Raw genomic sequence first — 22021 nt, forward strand, 5'->3', positions numbered from 1 at the left:
AAATGAGGGTCATTTCACTTTTTGCAAGGGCTGTGGCAATATCACCTCCCCTAATGTTTCCCTCTATTTTTTTTAAAACATAAAGATTCTTTAAAAACTCAGGATTACACTGGTGATGTGTTTTAAAATGCATTGGCAGTGCATGTGTCTCTAGCCCCTTCCGGATGTTGCGTATATGTTCGCTCATCCTTACTTTGAAGGGCCTGCTTGTCCTGCCAATATAAAATGTGCCACAAGTGCACTCAATAGCATATACCACATTACTTGAGTGACACGTTACAAATTCTTTGATGGTGAATTTTTTCCCATTCAGGGACAGTTCAATTATTTTTGCACCGAAGTTATTTTTCACAGTTTTGCACCCAATACATGCACCACATCTATAGAATCCCATCGATGTTATTGTGGTTTTCTTTGGAGATGTGGGGCATAAACTCTTTACGAGCTTAGATTTTAGATTGGGTGCTCTTCTGAATATACAGACAGGTTTTGATGGAATATCTGTACCTATGATTGGATCCTTTTTAAGCAGATCCCAGTGTTTCTGCATAATCTTTCTTATTTCATGATGTTGTGAGGTGTACTTCGTGGTTTAAAGGGGGGGGGGATAGTCCTTTTAAATAAAAAGGACTATGAGGAGGAAATCCTCAAACAACTTTCAGATCAGGAGACATACAGGAAAATGAGGGGTAACCCAACCCAGAAAATTGTTAATCTCCTTAAAACCCTTACCGATAAATACAATAAATCAGGCACGATTACTGAAGAGGAAAACAAATTTCTCAATATAGATTGTCCGATAATCCCGACAATCTATATTCTCCCCAAAGTCCACAAGGACCCGGTTCATCCCCCCGGAAGGCCAATAATTTCCGGGGTGGACTCTGTGACTTCAAATTTATCTATGTTTATAGATGTCCATTTACAACCTTTGGTAACAAAGAATCAGTCACATTTGAAAGATACAACTGACGTTTTAAAATTTGTTCAAACCCTCAAGTGGAAGGAAGATCTCTTTCTTATTACAGCAGATGTAACATCGCTCTACACCATCATAAGTCACATACAAGGTGTAGAAGCGGTCAAAAGAGCCCTCTCAAACTATGAGATGAACCAGAAATTGAAAAACTTTCTGGTTGAGGGGATTGAATTTATCTTACCAAACAATTATTTTTTATTCAAGGAGGACTTCTATATCCAGAAGAGGGGAACCACCATGGGCATCAGGTTTGCCCCCAGTTATGCCAACATCTTTATGGGTGAGTGGGAGACCGATACCTTCTGGTCCCACCACCCATATGGGGCAAACCTGGTGTCCTGGCGGCGCTATATAGATGACATCCTCTTTGTCTGGAGGGGAGATAGAGAAAGTCTAGAAGGTTTTTGTAATTATCTAAACCAAAACAATAAGGGAATTAAACTGACATTTAATATTAGTAAAGAACAAATCATTTTTCTGGATATCATTATCTACGTGGAGAATAATATGTTCAAAACAAAAAATTATACTAAGCCTACGGATTCCCAGGCCTATATTAACCGTAATAGCTGTCACCAAGACAGATGGTTGGACTCTATCCCGATAGGACAGTTCAAAAGACTTAAGAGGAACTGTACAGATCATTCAGTCTTCCAAGATCAGGCACAAGAAATGAAAAAAAACGTTTCTTAGAGAGTGATTACGACGCTGAAAAGGTTGACAAATCCCTCACAGAAGTACAGGTGTTGGAGAGAAATATATTATTCACTCCAAAGGAGAAGCAGCCTAACCAGTCTGATCATTTTAAGTGGTCCTTTACCACGAAGTACACCTCACAACATCATGAAATAAGAAAGATTATACAGAAACACTGGGATCTGCTTAAAAAGGATCCAATCATAGGTACAGAGATTCCATCAAAACCTGTCTGTATATTCAGAAGAGCACCCAATCTAAAATCTAAGCTCGTAAAGAGTTTATGCCCCACATCTCCAAAGAAAACCACAATAACATCGATGGGATTCTATAGATGTGGTGCATGTATTGGGTGCAAAACTGTGAAAAATAACTTCGGTGCAAAAATAATTGAACTGTCCCTGAATGGGAAAAAATTCACCATCAAAGAATTTGTAACGTGTCACTCAAGTAATGTGGTATATGCTATTGAGTGCACTTGTGGCACATTTTATATTGGCAGGACAAGCAGGCCCTTCAAAGTAAGGATGAGCGAACATATACGCAACATCCGGAAGGGGCTAGAGACACATGCACTGCCAATGCATTTTAAAACACATCACCAGTGTAATCCTGAGTTTTTAAAGAATTTTTATGTTTTAAAAAAAATAGAGGGAAACATTAGGGGAGGTGATATTGCCACAGCCCTTGCAAAAAGTGAAATGACCCTCATTTTTAACCACCAACCCCTCATTCCAGGGGGTTTGAACAAGGATTTTGATTTAAAGTGGTTTATGTGATTTTTTAACTGTTTTAAACTGTCTTAATCTTTTTAATCTTTTAAATGAATTTTGTCCATGTTTATTGTTGTCCAGACATTTTTTAGAAGATTCACTATGGCACTTTATTCTGCACAATAACTTACCATGTCACTTTATAAAAAAGTCATCTGTCACTTTAAAAGAATTGCACCTGTCACTTTTTTCGAAAACCTAATATATGTTTTCTTATATATTTTATATAAATATCTCTCCGGGACACTCCGAGAGGAAATAAACACATATCAACAGAGCGGCAATTATATATGTAATGAGATCCGGGCGCTTACATATCAACAGAAAGCAAGAATCAATATAAGAGCTGACAGTATGAATGCGCAGCTCTTCCGGAAATGACGTCAGCTGGAACGTAAAACGTCATCTGAACTTCCGGCGGAACCCGGAAGTAGCGCATTAAACGCAAGTCTGTAAAGCAAACCAACACGCCGCAAGTATTATCAGCTGAGTAAGCTGACTAAAAGGAAAACCTGGATATAGATGTGAAAAGGAACATTGGGGAAAGGTGGGAAATAGTGAATAGGATGAATCTATGTCTGGAATTAGGTTTCCCCGGATAGGGGTATAAATGTAGGACCATGTGCATAAGCTCCATATGCCTTGACAAAGAGACCATTGTGGTCAGGAAACGCGTTGGCCGTGGAGTGGAGGGCAAGGAACTTTGGACTTTACACCGGGAGAGGCTGCAGGGACGCCTGTGTTACACCATCTGCCTATTTTGTCTACATTGCTTGTGTGGACAATACTGCTCGGTGAGAGTCTGATGTTTTAAAACCCTGCTGTAGGTATTTTAAATTGTGTGTGAATAAAGCGGTATTACACTATACCAGCTTTTTTTATTTCATATGCTACAAGTGAATGAGTGGACAACGTGGGAATCTAACGGTGATCTGACCGCCCCTATGCAAGCGATTTAAGTCTACCCTAAAAAGTAGACCAACCTAAAGGGTACGAGTCCCCCTGTGTCCATTAAGGATTGAAATGTACTGATCTAGGATTGAAGATAGTCTACCAAAACAATATCACACTATTGTTGTTTTTCTGTTTCCTTTGTATTTTTGGGTATTTGTCCTATGAATCTGAGGACAAAACTCCTGTTGAACAGCGCCTAGAGGACAGTGTTGGTATTTCTCTTGTTTGTATTTGTGCTTTGTATGTAAGGTGATTCATACTTTCCAACATTACCTAAGGCAGCGACCCAGGGCACTGTTAATCCAAAAAAATCCTTTTTGTAATTCATATAACATTGGTGTCAGGAAACTGCCGCTCACTGTACCACATGCAGACTCCATGTTCTGCTGCAACCCCAGTAACAGGCGTGATTGGTCTGTAAACCATCCAATCCCATGCCCACAATATGGGATCTGCACTTTCTACTAGCCATTCAGAATGAATCATCGTGCGTGTCATTATCGGGTTGTGTCGGCAGAGGTAGCAAAGGATTTACTGCTGTGTGTGTGGTCTGTACCAGGTCTTGTCTGTGCTGCCAGGAACGCACAGTGACCACTGGAAGGTGTGCCAGGCTAGTATAGATGGCGCACAGTGACCACTAGAAGGTGTGTCAGGCTAGTATAGATGGCGCACAGTGACCACTGGAAGGTGTGCCAGGCTAGTATAGATGGCACACAGTGACCACTGGAAGGTGTGCCAGGCTAGTATAGATGGCACACAGTGACCACTGGAAGGTGTGCCAGGCTAGTATAGATGGCACACAGTGACCACTGGAAGGTGTGCCAGGCTAGTATAGATGGCACACAGTGACCACTGGAAGGTGTGCCAGGCTAGTATAGATGGCACACAGTGACCACTGGAAGGTGTGCCAGGCTAGTATAGATGGCACACAGTGACCACTGGAAGGTGTGCCAGGCTAGTATAGATGGCACACAGTGACTACTGGAAGGTGTGCCAGGCTAGTATAGATGGCAGACAGTGACCACTGGAAGGTGTGCCAGGCTAGTATAGATGGCACACAGTGACCACTGGAAGGTGTGCCAGGCTAGTATAGATGGCACACAGTGACTACTGGAAGGTGTGCCAGGCTAGTATAGATGGCAGACAGCGACCACTGGAAGGTGTACCAGGCTAGTATAGATGGCGCACAGTGACCACTGGAAGGTGTGCCAGGCTAGTTTAGATGGCACACACATCCGCATTGCATATAAATCATTAGTAATCTGGCTGAGCCCAGTGAATGCCATTATAAGAGTCGGCATTTAGTAGGCAGGTTGGGAAGGGATAGCAGGTGTTGCTATTGATGATGGGAAGTGTTTCATTCCTATAGTCTCCTGCTGGGCCTCGGAGCGGATCTGGGGGGCTGGTGGTGTGACCAGGAGGATGTCACCTGTCCAGCAGCCTGGGATAGGATGAGAGAGGTGACACCTACCTCCATAGTGTAGGTCTTCCCGGAGCCGGTCTGTCCATATGCGAAGATGCAGACGTTGTAACCATTGATGCATGATGTGACCATGGGTTCAATCTCCAGGAAGACCTGGTGCCAGGAGAGAAGTCACAGGTGACGGATATGTCTCCCTGGCTAAACCCTTTAGTCACTCTACCACCCAGTCCTAGAGGTCCTCTATGAGTTACACCCCCCCTGTGTACATAATAATGTGACAGTCACTCTACCACCCAGTCCTAGAGGTCCTCTATGAGTTACACCCCTCTGTGTACATAATAATGTGACAGTCACTCTACCACCCAGTCCTAGAGGTCCTCTATGAGTTACACCCCCCCTGTGTACATAATAATGTGACAGTTACTCTACCACCCAGTCCTAGAGGTCCTGTATGAGTTACACCCCTCTGTGTACATAATAATGTGACAGTCACTCTACCACCCAGTCCTAGAGGTCCTCTATGCGTTACACCCCTCTGTGTACATAATAATGTGACAGTCACTCTACCACCCAGTCCTAGAGGTCCTGTATGATTTACACTACTCTGTGTACATAATAATGTGACAGTCACTCTACCACCCAGTCCTAGAGGTCCTCTATGAGTTACACCCCTCTGTGTACAAAATAATGTGACAGTTACTCTACCACCCAGTCCTAGAGGTCCTCTATGAGTTACAACCCCCCTGTGTACATAATAATGCGACAGTCACTCTACCACCCAGTCCTAGAGGTCCTCTATGAGTTACACCCCTCTGTGTACATAATGTGACAGTCACTCTACCACCCAGTCCTAGAGGTCCTCTATGAGTTACACCCCTCTGTGTACATAATAATGCGACAGTCACTCTACCACCCAGTCCTAGAGGTCCTGTATGAGTTACACCCCTCTGTGTACATAATAATGTGACAGTCACTCTACCACCCAGTCCTAGAGGTTCTTTATGAGTTACACCCTCTGTGTACATAATAATGCGACAGTCACTCTACCACCCAGTCCTAGAGGTCCTCTATGAGTTACACCCCTCTGTGTACATAATGTGACAGTCACTCTACCACCCAGTCCTAGAGGTCCTCTATGAGTTACACCCCTCTGTGTACATAATAATGCGACAGTCACTCTACCACCCAGTCCTAGAGGTTCTTTATGAGTTACACCCTCTGTGTATAAAATAATGTGAGTCACTCTACCACCCAGTCCTAGAGGTCCTCTATGAGTTACACCCCTCTGTGTACAAAATAATGTGACAGTTACTCTACCACCCAGTCCTAGAGGTCCTCTATGAGTTACAAGCCCCCTGTGTACATAATAATGCGACAGTCACTCTACTACCCAGTCCTAGAGGTCCTCTATGGGTTACACCCATCTGTGTACATAATAATGTGACAGTCACTCTACCACCCAGTCTTAGAGGTCCTGTATGAGTTACACCCCTCTGTGTACATAATAATGTGACAGTCACTCTACCACCCAGTCCTAGAGGTTCTTTATGAGTTACACCCTCTGTGTACAAAATAATGTGACAGTTACTCTACCACCCAGTCCTAGAGGTCCTCTATGAGTTACAACCCCCCTGTGTACATAATAATGCGACAGTCACTCTACCACCCAGTCCTAGAGGTCCTCTATGAGTTACACCCCTCTGTGTACATAATAATGTGACAGTCACTCTACCACCCAGTCCTAGAGGTTCTTTATGAGTTACACCCTCTGTGTACATAATAATGTGACAGTCACTCTACCACCCAGTCCTAGAGGTCCTCTATGAGTTACACCCCTCTGTGTACAAAATAATGTGACAGTTACTCTACCACCCAGTCCTAGAGGTCCTCTATGAGTTACAACCCTCTGTGTACATAATAATGCGACAGTCACTCTACCACCCAGTCCTAGAGGTCCTCTATGGGTTACACCCATCTGTGTACATAATAATGCGACAGTCACTCTACCACCCAGTCCTAGAGGTCCTCTATGAGTTACACCCCTCTGTGTACATAATAATGTGACAGTCACTCTACCACCCAGTCCTAGAGGTTCTTTATGAGTTACACCCTCTGTGTATAAAATAATGTGAGGTACTTGTTTCCTAGCACGGCGCCCGTCGGGGTTGATCGCATGCTTTAAGTTAAGGTACTTAAGGCATGCGATCGACGCGATGGACACGATTTTCTGTCAATTAGCAGCTTTAATTGCCGGCATTGAGAAAATCGCGTTGATCGCGTCCATCGCGTGCCATTATAATGGCATGCGATGCGACCGATGCGATCAACGTGATTTTCCCATAGAGATCAATGTTAAATGAGTTTTTAAAGTTAAAATCGCGTCGATCGCATGCCATTATAATGGCATGTGATGCGATCGGCGCGATCAACGCAAACCACGAGCCAGAAGCGTGGCGAGCACAGCGTATACCTGTGAAGTTATGCGCGTCCCCTCGCCACACTTTATAAAAGCAACTCCACGCCGACGTGGATAGTGGGGGTATGAAAAGGTCGGAGGACGCGTACAATAGTGGGGTGGCGTTAACAATGGGGGGCCATTTCACCCATGAGGGGGGGTTTGCAATGAAAATTGAGGTTTTTGGGGCTTTTTACATTGGAATCAATGTTAAATTTGGTCTCAGGGACCATTTTACATTGATTCCAATGCAAAAATTGTGTCGATCACGCCGATCGCATCGCATGCGATTTGGTTGGCATGCGATGAGATCGACGCAATTTTTGCGGCCGCGATCAATACAATCAAAATCGCGGGCGCCGTGCTAGGAAACAAGTACCTAATGTGACAGTCACTCTACCACACAGTGATAGAGGTCCTGTATGAGTTACACCCTCTGTGTATAAAATAATGCGACAGACACTCTACCACCCAGTCCTAGAGGTCATGTATGAGTTATACACTCGGTTTAGAGATTCTCCACCTGTGTGGTAATAACACCCCCTCCTGTGTGTGGTAATAACACCTCCTCCTGTGTGGTAATAACACCCCCACCTTTATGTAGTAAAAATACCGCCTCTTGTGGGGTAAGAATACCACCTTCTGTGAGGTAATTATACCTCCTCCTGTGTCTGGTAAGAATACCTCCTCCTGTGTGGTGGTGATAATACCTCCTCCTGTGTGGTGGTAATACCTCCTCCTTTATGGGTTAATAACACCCCCTCTTGTGAGGTAAGAATACTCCCTCCTGCGTGGTGGTGGTAGTAATACCTCTACCTGTGTGGTACTAATATCTTCTCCTGTGTGGTACTAATGCCTCCTCCTGTGTGTGGTAATAACACCTCCTCCCATGTGAGAATACCTCCTCCTGTGAGGTAATTACACCTCTTCCTGTGAGGTAATTACACCTCCTCCTATGTGTGGTAATAACACCTCCTCCTTTATGGGTTAATAACACCCCCTCTTGTGAGGTAAGAATACTCCCTCCTGCGTGGTGGTGGTGGTGTTGGTGGTGGTAGTAATACCTCTTCCTGTGTGGTACTAATACCTCCTCCTGTGTGTTGTACTAATACCCCCTTCTGTGTGTGGTAATAACACCCCCTCCTGTGTGTGGTAATAACACCTCCTCCTGGTAATAACACCTCCTCCCGTGTGAGAATAACAACTCCTCCGGTGGGGGTAAGAATACCTCCTCCTGTGAGGTAATTACACCTCCTCCTGTGAGGTAATTACACCTCCTCCTGTGAGGTAATTACACCTCCTCCTATGTGTGGTAATAACACCTCCTCCTGTGTGGTAATAATACCTCCTCCTTTATGGGTTAATAACACCCCCTCTTGTGAGGTAAGAATACTCCCTCCTGCGTGGTGGTGGTAGTATTAACTCTTCCTGTGTGGTACTAATACCTCCTCCTGTGTGTGGTACTAATACCTCCTCCTGTGTGTGGTAATAACACCTCCTCCTGGTAATAACACCTCCTCCCGTGTGAGAATAACAACTCCTCCGGTGGGGGTAATTACACCTCCTCCTGTGAGGTAATTACACCTCCTCCTATGTGTGGTAATAACACCTCCTCCTGTGTGGTAATAATACCTCCTCCTTTATGGGTTAATAACACCCCCTCTTGTGAGGTAAGAATACTCCCTCCTGCGTGGTGGTGGTAGTAATACTTTTTCCTGTGTGGTACTAATACCTCCTTCTGTGTGTGGTACTAATACCTCCTCCTGTGTGTGGTAATAACACCTCCTCCTGGTAATAACACCTCCTCCCGTGTGAGAATAACAACTCCTCCGGTGGGGGTAAGAATACCTCCTCCTGTGAGGTAATTACACCTCCTCCTGTGAGGTAATTACACCTCCTCCTATGTGTGGTAATAACACCTCCTCCTGTGTGGTAATAATACCTCCTCCTTTATGGGTTAGAAACACCCCCTCTTGTGAGGTAAGAATACTCCCTCCTGCGTGGTGGTGGTGGTAGTAATACCTCTTCCTGTCTGGTACTAATACCTCTTCCTGTGTGTGGTACTAATACCTCCTATTGTGTGTGGTAATAACACCTCCTCCTGTGTGTGGTAATAAAGCCTCCTCCTGTGTGTGGCAATAACACCTCCTCCTGTGTGTGGTAATAACACCTCCTCCTGTGTGTGGTAATAACACCTCCTCCTGTGGGTGGTGGTAATAACAACTCCTCCTGTGTGTGGTAATAACACCTCATCCTGTGTGTGGTAATAACACCTCCTCTCGTGTGAGAATAAAAACTCCTCCTGTGAGGTAATTACACCTCCTGTGTGTGGTAATAACACCTCCTCCTGTGTGTTAATAATACCTCCTCCTTTATGCGTTAATAACACCCCCTCTTGTGAGGTAAGAATACTCCCTCCTGCGTGGTGGTAGTAATACCTCCTACTGTGTGGTACTAATATCTTCTCCTGTGTGGTACTAATTCTTCCTCCTGTGTGTGGTAATGACACCTCCTCCTGTGTGTGGTAATAACACCTCCTCCTGTGTGAGAATAACAACTCCTCCTGTGGGGCAAGAATACCTCCTCCTGTGTGGTAATAACAACTCCTCCTGTGGGGTAAGAATACCTCCTCCTGTGTGTGGTAATAACACCTCCTCCTGTGTGTGGTAATAATGCCTCCTCCTGTGTGTGGTAATAACGCCTCCTCCTGTGTGTGCGGCAATAACGCCCCCTCCTGTGTGTGGTAATAACACCTCCTCCTGTGTGTGTTAATAAAGCCTCCTAATGTGTGTGGTAATAACACCTCCTCCTGTGTGTGGTAATAACACCTCCTCCTGTGTGTGGTAATAACGCCTCCTCCTGTGTGTGGTAATAACACCTCCTCCTGTGTGTGGTAATAACACCTCCTCCTGTGTGTGGTAATAACGCCTCCTCCTGTGTGTGGTAATAACACCTCCTCCCGTGTGAGAATACCAACTCCTCCTGTGGGGTAAGAATACCTCCTCCTGTGAGGTAATTACACCTCCTCCTGTATGTGGTAATAACACCTCCTCCTGTGTGGTAATAATACCTCCTCCTTTATGGGTTAATAACACCCCCTCTTGTGAGGTAAGAATACTCCCTCCTGCGTGGTGGTGGTGGTGGTACTAATGTCTTCTCCTGTGTGGTACTAATACCTCTTGTGTGTGGTAATAACACCTCCTCCTGTGTGTGGTAATAACACCTCCTCATGTGTGAGAATAACAACTTCTCCTGTGGGGCAAGAATACCTCCTCCTGTGTGAGAATAACAACTCCTCCTGTGGGGTAAGAATTCCTCCTCCTGTGTGTGGTAATAACGCCTCCTCCTGTGTGTGGTAATAACGCCTCCTCCTGTGTGTGGTAATAACACCTCCTCCTGTGTGTGGTAATAACAACTCCTCCTGTGTGTGGTAATAACACCTCCTCCTGTGTGTGGTAACAACGCCTCCTCCTGTGTGTGGTAACAACGCCTCCTCCTGTGTGTGGTAACAACGCCTCCTCCTGTGTGTGGTAACAACGCCTCCTCCTGTGTGTGGTAACAACGCCTCCTCCTGTGTGTGGTAACAACGCCTCCTCCTGTGTGTGGTAACAACGCCTCCTCCTGTGTGTGGTAATAACGCCTCTTCCTGTGTGTGGTAATAACGCCTCCTCCTGTGTGTGGTAATAACGCCTTCTCCTGTGTGTGGTAATAACGCCTAATCCTGTGTGTGGTAATAATACCTCCTCCTGTGTGGTAATATCAACTCCTCCTGTGGGGTAAGAATACCTCCTCCTGTGTGTGGTAATAACGCCTCCTCCTGTGTGTGGTAATAACGCCTCCTCCTGTGTGTGGCTATAACGCCTCCTCCTGTGTGTGGTAATAACGCCTCCTCCTGTGTGTGGTAATAAGGCCTCCTCCTGTGTGTGGTAATAACGCCTCCTCCTGTGTGTGGTAATAACGCCTCCTCCTGTGTGTGGTAATAACACCTCCTCCTGTGGGGCAAGAATACCTCCTCCTGTGTGGCTTGTGGTAAAAAGACTTTGTCCAGCTCGAAGTTCCTCTCTTTTCCTTTATAAGTGACCGAGAGCTTGGTGTCATCATTGAGATCTGTGATTATGGCGGAGATTGCGGAACCGTCCTCCTCACCGGGGGCTAGGTGCGGCCTGACTCTGCACAGAACACGGATATTTCCTGACCAACAACATGGAAGGAGCAGCGTCAGCGCTGTACAGGAGATATATCGGGGGCACAGAGGACACTGCCATCATGTGAGGAGAGGATTATACGTGGCATTAGCTGTGTAACATGGACCCACCTGTGTTCCGGACTCATTACCGGAGAGCTTGCTGCACATTACACAGAGATGTAAGATATTAGGGTAGAACAGCGCATGGCCTCACTGATATAGAAACAAGGTATAAGGCAACGTTAGAATAATAACATAACAATATACCAACAAAACTGACCTCTTGGATAAACGTGAAGGGCTCAACTCCTGTCAGTGGGAAACACAACTCCTTCCAGCTCCTGAGGAACGTGTGGGGGTTTCACACTGAGACGCCGTGAGAGCTTCTCGTTTATCAACTTCCGGACCAGCCAAACATCCTATGGCCCCATTGCTGGCCCTCAATCGCACTTCCCAACTGCGAGGACTCTGTGCTTCGTACAGACCATCTTGGATGGACTCCCATCGTCTGGGTAATTACAGGCCTCCAGGTGGGCAATAGACTGCAACTTTACAAACACTTTATCACTACACGCCCAGTACCAGCTGTGGGATGGTCGAGAACATACTCGCTCGTGTGACTGACTTAACAATAATAACACATTGATTGAACAAGGAAGGAGATCAGTTTCTTTTTTATTTTCCTTTTTCTATTTATTTTAATTTACAATTTTAATCAGATATTATGTGATTGTTCTTATTGATCTGGGATTGTATGGTGACACTTACAGTATTTCTATGAGGATAGCGAGCCATTTTTTATTTAATAAATTGTCATTATTATCCTAACTTTGCCTTATACCTTGTTTCTATATCAGTGAGGACGTACTTCACAGGTATACGCGTCCCCTCGCGGGGCTTGCTGCGCTCGCCACACTTTATATTCTGAACTCCACGCCGACGTGGATAGTAGGGGTATGAAAAGGTCGGAGGACGCGTACCGCCGCCGCTCGCCACGCTTCGGGTTGGCGTCAGTCGTGGGGTGACATCACAATGGGGGGGGGGGGGAATATACAATGAGAAATGGGCCATTTCCCATTTTATTCCCGATTACAATGTTAAAAATATCTAACATTGAACCCTATGGGAAAATCGGGTGCATCGCGTCGGTAGCGTTGCGTGCCATGTTAATGCACCCGACCGACGCGATGGACCCGATTTTGCCTTTGCCGGCAAAATGGACCTGATTTCAAAGGAAATCGGGTCCATCGGGGGTAATCGTGTACCTTAAGTTAAGGTACACGATTACCCCCGATGGTGGCCGTGCTAGGAAACAAGTACCAAAAAAATAAATATATATATATATATATATATACATACAGGGGCGTCAATAGCAGTGTAGACCCCTGGGCATAGCAATGTATTGGGGCCCCTACTGATCCTCCCGCGGTAGGGGTGGGGGAAGCTTTGATGTCCCGCGGGTGGTAGGGGGTATTATATCAACCGCTCAGCATGTAGGGCCTGGATCAGTAATTTCCACTAATTACCCCTTTACTGCACAGATGGTGGGAGATGGGGTGGGAGAAGGGGGCATTGGGCTGAATGAAGGGGCCCTGATACATAACTTCCAGGGTGGTAAAGGATGTTTAATACGCAGAGGAGGGGTGTATAGTGGAGTGGGCTTATTATTCATAATTTTCTGGTAGGAGGACACCTTGCTTGACTGCAGATATCTCCAGTTCCCGGAAATAGATTTCTTAGCTTTTAATGGAATATGTATACAGCCACAGACCTTTTATAGGGTGATATATATATATATATATATATATATATATATATATATATATATATATATATATATATAATGTATACAGCCACAGACCTTGCACTCACCCTTTAGCTCCACCAGCTGGTTGTGGTATCTCTTGCGCAGCTGCACCTCCCGCCGGTATTTCTCCATAAGGTCTCGGTTGGCCTCTGTTACATCCGTTACTGCATTACAGATCTATGGGGCATAAAGGAACTTTGCTCGGATCTGTCCCAGTGTCCGACTCCACCACCACCATTTCCTACACACTTCCTACCTGGTTCTGAGCCTCCCTGATAGAGGCCTCGTAGAACTGAGCGAAGTTCCGCACTTGGCTCCGGAGACTGCTGTAGTTGGTTTTCATGCTCCTCAGGACAGGTTGTAGTAGCACCAGGCGGCTCTGTACACCTACAGAATAGTGAGAGAAGACACATGGACCTCTCCCACTCTATATACCTGACACATGAGAGAAGACACATGGACCTCTCCCACTCTATATACCTGACACATAGTGATAGAAGACACATGGACCTCTCCCACCCTATATACCTGACACATAGTGAGAGAAGACACATGGACCTCTCCTACTCTATATACCTGACACATAGGGGGAAATGTACCAAAATGGATTCGTAGAAAAAAGGTGTATTCGTAGGGAGAAATACACCTTTTTTTTACGAATTTGTATTTTCGGGATTTACAATCCCAAAAATACAACAAATCGTAGTCCTAAAGATGGAACATTCGTATTTGTAGTTACAAATACGAATGCCCTACACCATCGATAGAATACGACAGAAATCACCATTCAAAGAATGGTGGTTTCTGATTTACTAAGCAGCCGTACTGACAATACGGCTGCTTAGTGGTGTGAAACACCCACGCAAATACGACAGGAAAATAGAACACCATTTTCCTGTTCTATTTGCGTTTTAGCCTGCACGGATCAGTCAGATCCGTGCAGGCTACAGTGTAAAAAAATAGAAAAATAAATAAATTAAAAAAAAAAACGGCGTGGGGTCCCCCCCACAGCCGAAACCAGCACCAGGCTGAAGGAGCCGGGGCCGGTAATTAAAAATCAGGGAACCCGACAAATAGGGGTTCCCCGATTTTTAACAACCAGCCCCAGGCTCCAGGTCCGGGGCTGGTTCCCAAAATACGGGGGACAAAATGAGTAGGGGTCCCCCGTATTTTAAGAACCAGCCCCAGGCACAACCAGCCGGCAGGGTAATGTCACAGCCGGGGGACACTTATAATATAAGGTCCCGCGGCCAAAACATTCTCCCTACCGACCAGTCAGCCTGGCCAGGGGCCCTGGGGGAGTGGGGACCCCCCCAATAAAGGGGTCCCCCCCCTCCAGGACTTACCTGACCAGGCTGAAGCCTGGTGCTGTCCTCGATGCCCCTGGGCGGTGGGCATCGAGCTGATAAATGTTGTAAAAAAAAGATGAACCTATTGTTTTTTACTGTGGCACTACAAGTGCCAGCAAGCCTCCCCAGCAAGCTGGGACTTGGAGAACCACAAGTCCCAGCCTGCTGGGCATTAAAGGGCCCGCTGGCACTTGTAGTTCTACAGTTAAAAAAATAGTGCACAAAACACACTGACACACTTTTAAAATAAAACTTTATTACACACAAAGCCCACACATACTAATACTTACCTATCTTCTTCCCATAGGTCGCCCTGGTCCTGTGTCGGCGTCTTCTGGTCCTGTGTCGTCTTCTTCCTCCATGTCGACCGTCGCTGTCGCCGTCCGGATCCGAAGAAATCCATTTGGGAAGCTGTGGAAGGAAACCATACTCACCTGTCCCAGCGCGACGTAGTCCAGGTAAGGGTCTTTGCAAAAAAACAAACCGACACCCCGAAACCAGACCGGACTGACGGAGACGCACGTGTGTTTGTTTACATCGTGCGGCTCCGCCTCCCGAATGCCGCTATTGGCCGCCTTGCGGCCTAGCGGCTCCTGATTGGCCGCTAGGCCGCAAGGCGGCCAATAGCGGCATTCGGGAGGCGGAGCCGCACGATGTAAACACCGTGCGTCTCCGTCAGTCCGGTTTGGTTTCGGGGTGTTCGGTTTATTTTTTTGCAAAGACCCTTACCTGGACTACGTCGCGCTGGGACAGGTGAGTATGGTTTCCTTCCACAGCTTCCCAAATGGATTTCTTCGGATCCGGACGGCGACAGCGACGGTCGACATGGAGGAAGAAGACGACACAGGACCAGAAGACGCCGACACAGGACATCAGGGCGACCTATGGGAAGAAGATAGGTAAGTATCAGTATGTGTGGGCTTTGTGTGTAATAAAGTTTTATTTTAAAAGTGTGTCAGTGTGTTTTGTGCACTATTTTTTTAACTGTAGAACTACAAGTGCCAGCGGGCCCTTTAATGCCCAGCAGGCTGGGACTTGTGGTTCTCCAAGTCCCAGCTTGCTGGGGAGGCTTGCTGGCACTTGTAGTGCCACAGTAAAAAACAATAGGTTCATCTTTTTTTTACAACATTTATCAGCTCGATGCCCACCGCCCAGGGGCATCGAGGACAGCACCAGGCTTCAGCCTGGTCAGGTAAGTCCTGGAGGGGGGGGACCCCTTTATTGGGGGGGTCCCCACTCCCCCAGGGCCCCTGGCCAGGCTGACTGGTCGGTAGGGAGAATGTTTTGGCCGCGGGACCTTATATTATAAGTGTCCCCCGGCTGTGACATTACCCTGCCGGCTGGTTGTGCCTGGGGCTGGTTCTTAAAATACGGGGGACCCCTACTCATTTTGTCCCCCGTATTTTGGGAACCAGCCCCGGACCTGGAGCCTGGGGCTGGTTGTTAAAAATCGGGGAACCCCTATTTGTCGGGTTCCCTGATTTTTAATTACCGGCCCCGGCTCCTTCAGCCTGGTGCTGGTTATGGTTGTGGGGGGGACCCCACGCCGGTTTTTTTTTTATTTATTTATTTTTCTATTTTTTTATTACACACTGCAGCCTGCACGGATCTGAGCGATCCGTGCAGACTGCCTACAAATAATTCGTATTAGCAGCCATATATACGGCTGCTAATACGGATGGCTACACCATCGGAGGGTTACAAAGCAGTCGTATCTGACTGCTTTGTAAATCCCCCTCCGGAACACGAGTTTGCATACGACTTAAACAGTCGTATGCAACCGTAGGGAAAATACGAATACGAAAAACTAGGTTTTTCATATTGGTACATTTCCCCCATAGTGAGAGAAGACACATGGACCTCTGTCCTCTCCCACTCTATATACCTACACATAGTGAGAGAAGACACATGGACCTCTCCCACCCTATATACCTGACACATAGTGAGAGAAGACACATGGACCTCTCCTACTCTATATACCTGACACATAGTGAGAGAAGACACATGGACCTCTGTCCTCTCCCACCCTATATACCTACACATAGTGAGAGAAGACACATGGACCTCTGTCCTCTCCCACCCTATATACCTACACATAGTGAGAGAAGACACATGGACCTCTCCCACCCTATATACCTGACACATAGTGAGAGAAGACACATGGACCTCTCCTACTCTATATACCTGACACATAGTGAGAGAAGACACATGGACCTCTGTCCTCTCCCACCCTATATACCTACACATAGTGAGAGAAGACACATGGACCTCTGTCCTCTCCCACCCTATATACCTACACATAGTGAGAGAAGTCACATGGACCTCTCCCACTCTATATACCTACACATAGTGGGAGAAGACACATGGACCTCTGTCCTCTCCCACCCTATATACCTACACATAGTGAGAGAAGACACATGGACCTCTCCCACTCTATATACCTACACATAGTGAGAGAAGACACATGGACCTCTGTCCTCTCCCACTCTATATACCTACACATAGTGATAGAAGACACATCGACCTCTCCCACTCTATATACCTGACACATAGTGATAGAAGACACATGGACCTCTCCCACTATATACCTGACACATAGTGATAGAAGACACATGGACCTCTCCCACTCTATATACCTGATACATAGTGATAGAAGACACATGGACCTCTCCCACTCTATATACCTGACACCTAGTGAGAGAAGACACATGGACCTCTGTCCTCTCCCACTCTATATACCTACACATAGTGATAGAAGACACATGGACCTCTCCCACTCTATATACCTGACACATAGTGAGAGAAGACACATGGACCTCTCCTACTCTATATACCTGACACATAGTGATAGAAGACACATGGACCTCTGTCCTCTCCCACTCTATATACCTGACACATAGTGAGAGAAGACACATGGACCTCTCCCACTCTATATACCTGACACATAGTGATAGAAGACACATGGACCTCTGTCCTCTCCCACCCTATATACCTACACATAGTGAGAGAAGACACATGGACCTCTCCCACTCTATATACCTTACACATAGTGAGAGAAGACACATGGACCTCTCCCACCCTATATACCTACACATAGTGAGAGAAGACACATGGACCTCTCCTACTCTATATACCTGACACATGAGAGAAGACACATGGACCTCTCCCACTCTATATACCTGACACATAGTGATAGAAGACACATGGACCTCTGTCCTCTCCCACTCTATATACCTGACACATAGTGGGTGAAGACACATGGACCTCTCCCACTCTATATACCTGACACATAGTGGGTGAAGACACATGGACCTCTCCTACTCTATATACCTGACACATAGTGATAGAAGACACATGGACCTCTGTCCTCTCCCACTCTATATACCTGACACATAGTGAGAGAAGACACATGGACCTCTCCCACTCTATATACCTGACACATAGTGATAGAAGACACATGGACCTCTGTCCTCTCCCACCCTATATACCTACACATAGTGAGAGAAGACACATGGACCTCTCCCACTCTATATACCTTACACATAGTGAGAGAAGACACATGGACCTCTCCCACTCTATATACCTTACACATAGTGAGAGAAGACACATGGACCTCTCCCACCCTATATACCTACACATAGTGAGAGAAGACACATGGACCTCTATCCTCTCCCACTCTATATACCTACACATAGTGGGAGAAGACACATGGACATCTCCCACTCTATATACCTGACACATAGTGAGAGAAGACACATGGACCTCTCCCACTCTATATACCTGACACATAGTGAGAGAAGACACATGGAGCTTTGTCCTCTCCCACTCTATATACCTGACACATAGTGATAGAAGACACATGGACCTCTCCCACTCTATATACCTACACATAGTGAGAGAAGACACATGGACCTCTCCCACTCTATATATACCTACACATAGTGAGAGAAGACACATGGACCTCTGTCCTCTCCCACTCTATATACCTGACACATAGTGATAGAAGACACATGGACCTATCCCACTATATACCTGACACATAGTGAGAGAAGACACATGGACCTCTGTCCTCTCCCACTCTATATACCTGACACATAGTGATAGAAGACACATGGACATCTCCCACTCTATATACCTGACACATAGTGAGAGAAGACACATGGACCTCTGTCCTCTCCCACTCTATATACCTGACACATAGTGATAGAAGACACATGGACCTCTCCCACTCTATATACCTGACACATAGTGAGAGAAGACACATGGACCTCTGTCCTCTCCCACTCTATATACCTGACACATAGTGAGAGAAGACACATGGACCTCTCCCACTCTCTATATACCTACACATAGTGAGAGAAGACACATGGACCTCTCCCACTCTCTATACCTGACACATAGTGAGAGAAGACACATGGACCTCTGTCCTCTCCCACTCTATATACCTACACATAGTGAGAGAAGACACATGGACCTCTCCCACTCTATATACCTGACACATAGTGATAGAAGACACATGGACCTCTCCCACTATATACCTGACACATAGTGATAGAAGACACATGGACCTCTCCCACTCTATATACCTGATACATAGTGATAGAAGACACATAGACCTCTCCCACTCTATATACCTCACACATAGGGGGACATTTACCAAAATGGATTCGTAGAAAAAAGGTGTATTCGTAGGGAGAAATACACCTTTTTTTTACGAATTTGTATTTTCGGGATTTACAATCCCAAAAATACAACAATTCGTAGTCCTAAAGATGGAACATTCGTATTTGTAGTTACAAATACGAATGTCTACACCATCGATAGAATACGACAGAAATCACCATTCAAAGAATGGTGGTTTCTGATTTACTAAGCAGCCGTACTGATAATACGGCTGCTTAGTGGTGTAAAACACCCACGCAAATACGACAGGAAAATAGAACACCATTTTCATGTCGTATTTGCGTTTTAGCCTGCACGGATCAGTCAGATCCGTGCAGGCTACAGTGTAAAAAAATAGAAAAATTAAATAAATAAAAAAAAAACCGGCGTGGGGTCCCCCCCACAGCCGAAACCAGCACCAGGCTGACAGAGCCTGGAGCCGGTAATTAAAAATCAGGGAACCCGACAAATAGGGGTTCCCCGATTTTTAACAACCAGCCCCAGGCTCCTGCTCTGGGGCTGGTTCCCAAAATACGGGGGACAAAATGACTAGGGGTCCCCCGTATTTTAAGAACCAGCCCCAGGCAAAACCAGCCAGCAGGCTAATGCCACAGCCGGGGGGAGACTTTTTATGCAAGTCCCCCCGGCCAAAGCATTAACACTACCGACCAGTCAGCCTGGCCAGGGGCCCTGGGGGAGTGGGGACCCCCCCAATAAAGGGGTCCCCCCCCTCCAGGACTTACCTGACCAGGCTGAAGCCTGGTGCTGTCCTCGATGCCCCTGGGCGGTGGGCATCGAGCTGATGGTATGGTGTAAAAAATAGAATAAAAACCATTGTCTTTTACTGGTGAACTATGAGTCCCAGCAAGCCTCCCCCGCAAGCTGGGACTTGGAGAACCACAAGTCCCAGCCTGCGGGGCATTAAAGGGCCCGCTGGGTCTTGTAGTGCCACAGTAAAAGAAAGAGTTAAATAAACACACTGACACACGTGAAAAATAAAAGTTTAATACATACATAACACATACATACTGATACTTACCTTTCTTGATCCCGTAGGTAGCCCTGGTCCTGATGTCCTGTGTCGTCCATGTCGGCTGTCTGCGTCGTCCTCCAGGTCCATGTCGACGGTCCGTGTCGTCCTCCAGGTCCATGGCGGGGTCCGGGTCCGAAGAAATCCATGTTGGAGCTGTGGAAGGAAATCCTACTCACCTGTTCCTGCGCTGAAGAAGTCTTCTCTTGATCCGACGTAGTCCAGGTAATCTTCATGCTGTCGCCGGTCCCCGCTGTCTGCGCTGTCTCTGCATCGCGCTGAGGAGAGATGCTGAGATGTTTCATATTCGGCGCCTCTCCTCAGACTGAATTCTATTGGCCGCCTAGCGGGCCAATCAGGAGCCGACTTTCTCGGCTCCTGATTGGCCCGCTAGGCGGCCAATAGAATTCAGTCTGAGGAGAGGCGCCGAATATGAAACTTCAGCATCTCTCCTCAGCGCGATGCAGAGACAGCGCAGACAGCGGGGACCGGCGACAGCATGAAGATTACCTGGACTACGTCGGATCAAGAGAAGACTTCTTCAGCGCAGGAACAGGTGAGTAGGATTTCCTTCCACAGCTCCAACATGGATTTCTTCGGACCCGGACCCCGCCATGGACCTGGAGGACGACACGGACCGTCGACATGGACCTGGAGGACGACGCAGACAGCCGACATGGACGACACAGGACATCAGGACCAGGGCTACCTACGGGATCAAGAAAGGTGAGTATCAGTATGTATGTGTTATATATGTATTAAACTTTTATTTTTCACGTGTGTCAGTGTGTTTATTTAACTCTTTCTTTTACTGTGGCACTACAAGACCCAGCGGGCCCTTTAATGCCCCGCAGGCTGGGACTTGTGGTTCTCCAAGTCCCAGCTTGCGGGGGAGGCTTGCTGGGACTCATAGTTCACCAGTAAAAGACAATGGTTTTTATTCTATTTTTTACACCATACCATCAGCTCGATGCCCACCGCCCAGGGGCATCGAGGACAGCACCAGGCTTCAGCCTGGTCAGGTAAGTCCTGGAGGGGGGGGACCCCTTTATTGGGGGGGTCCCCACTCCCCCAGGGCCCCTGGCCAGGCTGACTTGTCGGTAGTGTTAATGCTTTGGCCGGGGGGACTTGCATAAAAAGTCTCCCCCCGGCTGTGGCATTAGCCTGCTGGCTGGTTTTGCCTGGGGCTGGTTCTTAAAATACGGGGGACCCCTAGTCATTTTGTCCCCCGTATTTTGGGAACCAGCCCCAGAGCAGGAGCCTGGGGCTGGTTGTTAAAAATCGGGGAACCCCTATTTGTCGGGTTCCCTGATTTTTAATTACCGGCTCCAGGCTCTGTCAGCCTGGTGCTGGTTTCGGCTGTGGGGGGGACCCCACGCCGTTTTTTTTTTTTATTTATTTAATTTTTCTATTTTTTTACACTGTAGCCTGCACGGATCTGACTGATCCGTGCAGGCTAAAACGCAAATACGACATGAAAATGGTGTTCTATTTTCCTGTCGTATTTGCGTGGGTGTTTTACACCACTAAGCAGCCGTATTATCAGTACGGCTGCTTAGTAAATCAGAAACCACCATTCTTTTGAATGGTGATTTCTGTCGTATTCTATCAATGGTGTAGACATTCGTATTTGTAAATACAAATACGAATGTTCCATCTTTAGGACTACGAATTTTTGTATTTTTGGGATTGTAAATCCCGAAAATA

At 46.6% G+C, this 22021-nt stretch overlaps 1 protein-coding gene across 3 annotated transcripts in view; it reads right to left on the reverse strand.

Annotated features, from left to right (window-relative positions):
- Positions 1-22021, reverse strand: part of KIFC2 (kinesin family member C2) — a 153257-nt gene that overhangs the window by 34909 nt on the left and 96327 nt on the right. For all 3 annotated transcript variants that reach the window (XM_083145078.1, XM_083145079.1, XM_083145080.1), the window contains 4 exons: positions 13530-13660; positions 13339-13450; positions 11290-11471; positions 4874-4978 (listed from right to left, as the gene is read on the reverse strand). In XM_083145078.1, the coding sequence (XP_083001204.1) occupies positions 4874-4978; positions 11290-11471; positions 13339-13450; positions 13530-13660 (530 nt within the window). The remainder of the gene's footprint in view (positions 1-4873; positions 4979-11289; positions 11472-13338; positions 13451-13529; positions 13661-22021) is intronic.

Source organism: Crinia signifera, chromosome 5 (genome assembly GCF_055691185.1).
Source record: "Crinia signifera chromosome 5, ASM5569118v1, whole genome shotgun sequence".
In the NCBI taxonomy this organism is placed as follows: domain Eukaryota; kingdom Metazoa; phylum Chordata; class Amphibia; order Anura; family Myobatrachidae; genus Crinia; species Crinia signifera.